Here is a 5,623-nt window from a genome sequence, read left to right as displayed (position 1 = left end):
TTTCTCTCGAGGATGAGAGATCATCTTGACTGAGAATACAATGAACAAAACTCCTCTATTTACAGGGGAAAATACTTTTAGTTTCTAACTAAAAGACAGATACTTCAAATCCTGATAGATATCAATTAGATCTTATTATAAATCTTATTAGATCTTGATATACATTCACTATAATGTAAATACATTTATAACAGAATGGTATATATTGATATTTATTCCATCATTCTATCTTTAACCATACTTGGGCAGGGTTCTCAGGAAGCCCCTTTCCACCCCGTTTACCGGCCAATTGGCCCATCAATAATCAAGAGGTTTTAATTTGAATCATATTTTTACGAGTTCAAATCAAGAAAAAGTACTCTGACGATTATTATCCAGTTGAAATTTTCTCAGTTCTTGTGTTAATTATATGAAAAGAATTATTAGCTATATTAATCTATACAAAGCAGATCAAGATTCGATTGGATGGGATTTTATTCCTCAGCTCACCTGAAATCAAAGATTTTCTTCTGGCCCAGTTGTTTTCATACTATAAATTAATGAACTGTTACTAGATCTCATCCTAGAGAAACAGAAAAATGCAAAATAAATATAAAATAATGTAGAAGAATCGTAATAACAAATTTTAATTTCTTGGTATCTATACTAGATGATCAGCATTAACTATATGTACTATGATGTTCAACTAACATAGGCTAATGATCAATTAGTTTTGTTTGGTATGTGCTTAGGCGTCTCAATTAATTTGAATCCACGTCCCCAAGATTCGTTAAAGCGGAATATGCTCCTTATTAGAATTTTTTTCATTTTCAGGATTCAAATTCGAAATTCTGATTAAGAGTGAAGGGATCATATTTATCCAACCATAGTCATGATAATTTCAACGTTGTCTCAACTAAAATGGACTTCGACTCACGTTTTGGTTAAATTTAGATGCTGGACAACTCCCCTTATCTTATAAATCATCGGTGCATTAGACACCTCCCAAATTTTATGTGTCACGTAAGCATCGAGTGTTCATGAGACACGGTGAAGACAAGTTTGAGTTATTAGTTGCCAATTGAAATTAAATTGAAGTGACTCGATATGCACTCTCAAAATTGTAATGATATACTAATTTTAAATGTCTGTTTACGTATTACATCAGTTTGATTAGACCAACTGTTATCTTTAATATTTTCGGGTACAGGAATCTGTATTTAGGCACACAACAACTTCAATACAAGTTCAAGTCTAAAAACAAGAACACCTATGAAGTTACACAACACCTTCAACATAAGATTAATCTATCCAAGAAGTGTGTTATAGTTTCAGAAATAAGATGAAACAGAAATTTAAAGTCAAGTCCTCCGAATTCACGGAGTGTCCTTAAGAAATAATTTTCCTCACTCTACTCGAGGTTATGGAATTTTCCTCACAGGATAAAATGACTTTCAATCCAACAATAGTGGTACCTCAAATTATTGGATTCGTCGAACTCACTCAACGGCTAATGATCACAATGAATTTTTGTAGAGAAGAAGAGTGTTTTTTTCTGTCAAAAATCATATCCATACCTGAGGAATATGTCAGGTATTTATAACTTTAATGTGCCCCTTCGGAAACAATGCATTGGTTCTAAAAAAAGGCACCTTTTCAGTACAGTTATGTCACCTGCGCCCAGTCTGTGCTGGACCTGCGCCTGATCTGCGGCTGCAGATGACGCTGTCCGAATTTCAGTGGCTACCTGCGCTGCACCTGCCCCCGCAGGTTGCCTTTTACCTCGAAGGGTCGCATCCCTTCGAGGTGCGTTGTGCAGCCGTTTGCATGGCGTCCGAAATGCGCCCGTACATGGAGAAAATAATTCTATCAGATTCTTTTGGATTAAATTTCACTTTTTCTTCAAATTTCAAATTTTCGTAGGTTGCCTTTTACCTCGAAGGGTCGCATCCCTTCAAGGTGCGTTGTGCATACATTTGCATGGCGTTCGAAATGCGCCCGTGCATGGAGAAAATAATTCTATCGGATTCTTTTGGATTAAATTTCACTTTTTCTTCAAGTTTCAAATTTCCGCAGATTGCCTTTTACCTTGAAGGGTCGCATCCCTTCGAGGTGCGTTGTGCATGCGTTTGCATGGCGTCCGAAATGTGTCCGTACATGGAGAAAATAATTCTATCGGATTCTTTTGGATTAAATTTCACTTTTTCTTCAAGTGTCAAATAAAATTTGTCAAAAAAATAGATCTCATCCAAAGCTGAGCAAGCAACAACAGCACAAGGTACCTTTTGGTTCTTGCCTCACTTATTATGTATAGTAAGTGTTCTTTATTATAAACACTTGAAAGTTCTCTTTTCCCGTCAATGTGAAAGAATTAGTAGACTTTCCATTTTTTATACACTTTTCATTTTAGTGTAAACTCATTTTTCCTCCACTTTCCATTCACACACCTTTAACCCAACACCAACAACTTTGCACAATGAGAATCCCATTCCTATGATAGTTCTTTTATACGTATGCTCAAGCACTCACCAAAGACCACCTACACAAAACGTAAAGGGAAAAAGATGTAAACAAACAAACAATCAACCAAACCATGCAAAATACATGAATAAAAACAAATTCCACACACACCAAATTGTTATATATTAAATAATCATCCCAGCAATATATATAATAATTGAACAGCCAATTAATATTTCAGAAACAAAACCCAATCTATAGCAATTATGAAACCTTCTTATATTACTTTTTGGAACTTTCTCCTAGTAATTTTTTTAACCCTATGTTGTCTCACAAATGCAAGTCAAGATAACTCAATTGATCCAATGCTCAAAAGGTACAAAAATTGGCTCCACAAACACAGAAGAAACTACCACAACAAAGATGAATGGAATATGCGTTTTGGGATTTATCAATCAAACGTTCAATTCATTGATTCCTTCAATTCAGTCAACCATTCTTACACTGTTACTGACAATGCTTTTGCAGACATGACAAACCAAGAATTTACATCTACTTATTTAGGTTACAAGCAACCTAGGCAACAAGATGTTGCAGACATTGATTATAATGTTACATATTATAAATCCAAATTGCCTGTCAGTGTTGATTGGAGAAAGAATGGAGCTGTTACACCAGTCAAGAATCAAAAAGATTGTGGTACGTACCAATACAAAAATCATATTAGGACAGCGTGTTTGCAGGGTCGGCTCTACATAGTGAAAAAATAGGCAATCGTGTTAGGCCCCTAAATTTGAGGGGCCTCATTTTTTCACTATAACAGATTATAGGTTTTTTATAACAAAAACTACTAAGTACTATTCGTAGAAAAAATAAACTTCTTATATAAAAGTAAAGAATTATTAGAAGTTTGATGTATCAAGAAAGAATAAATGCATTAGTTATATTAACGGAAAAAAATATTAGAAAAAATCGACTATAAAAAAAATATTAACAACTTTGCATCTCAAAATATCTAAAATATAGACTTTCTAAGAAAATAAATATTTATTTTTTAAAAACAATTTAAAGCCTCGTTCAATTTTTGTCTTAGGCCACCGAAATGCTTGAGCCGCCCCTGCGTGTTTGGATAAGTTTATAAGCATAAATAACATCCGCTCCCCTGATTATAATTAGTACTTTCTGGCTGAGTTGGGTGAACATCAAAAGGACTTATAAGTTGAAATCAGCTAAAGGACATATAATTAGTACTTTTGCTTTGATAGTATTAGTCCGACCCCAACTTATATTACTTCTCAGATAATTAAGCACTTTTGATTTGACAAAATTTTTTAACTATTAGTATATATATCTTTAATACTTTTTGTAGTCCTCTAAGTAATTTTTTGCAAAAGCAAAACACCTCAAATTCCTCTCGATTTCATTTATGCCATATCATTGTAAAAATTAAATACAGTGGCGACGACTCAACCAAGGAAGGATGTTCAGTTGAATTTCCTTTGTTGGAAAATCGTGTAGCACACGGGCAAAATCAAAATTCTAAAGATTTCCAGCTTCACCATTCAATACCAACTACCAATTGTTATTAGTTTTAGAACTTCCATATACTACTACTTATTTGTAAAATTAGATTCAGTAGTCCATAAAGAATGAATCTTGGGCCTATTGTCCAAGTACATATAAGGAGGCTAATAGTCCACCTCTTTTTCGATGTGGGATACTTAACATAGTCATGTATATCAACTACTTTCAATCAACGAGCCGGCTCTTGATTAATTATTATGACAACATGCAGGAAGTTGTTGGGCGTTCGCAGCAGTAGCAGCAATAGAGGGCATCAACCAGATCAAAACAGGTGAACTAGTGTCACTATCAGAACAAGCACTTGTTGATTGTGATGTTTACTCAGACAACCAAGGATGTGGTGGAGGATTCATGAACAATGCTTTTGCTTTCATCATAGAAAATGGTGGAATTACAACTCAAGAAAACTATCCATACATTGGAAAAGAGCAAAGTTGCAACACTAGAAAGTTAAAACAACATGCAGTTACAATAAGTGGCTATGAAAAAATAGCACCAAATGAGGAATCACTTCAAGTTGCAATCAACAAACAGCCAATATCGGTGGCTATTGATGCAAGTGGCTATGGTTTTCAATTCTACTCTGCAGGGGTTTACACTGGCTATTGTGGACATAGGCTAAATCATGGAGTGACATTAATTGGCTATGATGTGGAAGAAAATGGTGAGAAATATTGGCTAGTAAAGAATTCATGGGGTACTAAATGGGGTGAAGGTGGTTATATCAAAATTAAGAGGGGGTCAAATGACAATAGAGGAACATGTGGTATCGCTATGCAAGCTAGTTACCCTCTTAAGGATGAATCTTGAAATATCTACTTATAGTATGTGCAAATAAACCATAATAACATAGTTGCATAGTTGTGATTAGAATTGTGTAAAACCTTATAAGGTTGACTCTAATTAAGAATCAAAATTGATTATGCATATTCTATGACCAACCAGAAATCCAACTCTTCTTTGTATTGATCATGGACGGAGGAATTAATATCTCAAAAGGCAGTATTTTTTATTGATTAAGATTTTTTAAACTTTATAAGATTATTTTTTTTTAGTGGATTAGTAAAAAAAGGTAATAATGAAGGATTTAACGCATACGTATGCACAAATATTGGTCACTAGGCAAAATAGATCAATATTCCTCTCCACAAAATTTGTCGAAACAGACAAGAAACTAGGTATGTTGTTTTATAAAACTAGTCCATATTAAATTAAAATATTTATAAATATAAACTAGTTATTGGAGATTAAAAATCTTGATATCCATTAATCTTGATACATTTGAAATTTTATTATGAAAATAAGATGTTTTTGATTTGTCTATAATTCTGATGGAACAACAACATTTTATTAATAAAACGCCTCAATGAATTCTAATTTCTAAGGTCATTAAATGTCTAATGAGCCTCAATGAATTTCAATTGATGTGGTACAATATTTTTGACCATTTTTGAATTCAGTAGTCAGATATTTGACTAGTTTTCAGCGCAATCAATTTTCTAAGCAATTATCTTCTTGATTTTAAAGATCCCAAGTTAAAAAGGCGAAGAGAATAGCTTCAGATTATTTTGACTGTTTCATGATTTCTTTTTGATACATT

The 5,623-nt window shown here is 33.5% G+C and overlaps 1 protein-coding gene across 1 annotated transcript; it reads left to right on the top strand.

Moving 5' to 3' along the window:
* Positions 1-2,516: 2,516 nt before the first annotated feature.
* On the top strand, positions 2,517-4,964 carry LOC107877329 (ervatamin-B). Its single transcript, XM_016723995.2, has 2 exons — positions 2,517-3,138; positions 4,235-4,964. The coding sequence occupies exons 1-2, from the start codon at positions 2,706-2,708 to the stop codon at positions 4,831-4,833; spliced, it is 1,032 nt and encodes a 343-aa protein (XP_016579481.1). The 5' UTR covers positions 2,517-2,705; the 3' UTR covers positions 4,834-4,964.
* Positions 4,965-5,623: the final 659 nt, after the last annotated feature.

The sequence above is a fragment of the Capsicum annuum genome, chromosome 7 (assembly GCF_002878395.1).
Source record: "Capsicum annuum cultivar UCD-10X-F1 chromosome 7, UCD10Xv1.1, whole genome shotgun sequence".
Classification (NCBI taxonomy): domain Eukaryota; kingdom Viridiplantae; phylum Streptophyta; class Magnoliopsida; order Solanales; family Solanaceae; genus Capsicum; species Capsicum annuum.
The sequence above is the reverse complement of the archived record's forward strand: the minus strand, read 5'-3'. Positions and strand labels throughout refer to the sequence as shown.

What these genes read in the sequence shown, in the direction of transcription:
- LOC107877329 (XM_016723995.2), top strand. Translation starts at nt 2,706, where the DNA reads ATGAAACCTTCTTATATTACTTTTTGGAACTTTCTCCTAGTAATTTTT. An exon ending in CAAGAATCAAAAAGATTGTG is followed by an intron (nt 3,139 to 4,234) that starts GTACGTACCAAT and finishes GACAACATGCAG; the next exon opens with GAAGTTGTTGGGCGTTCGCA.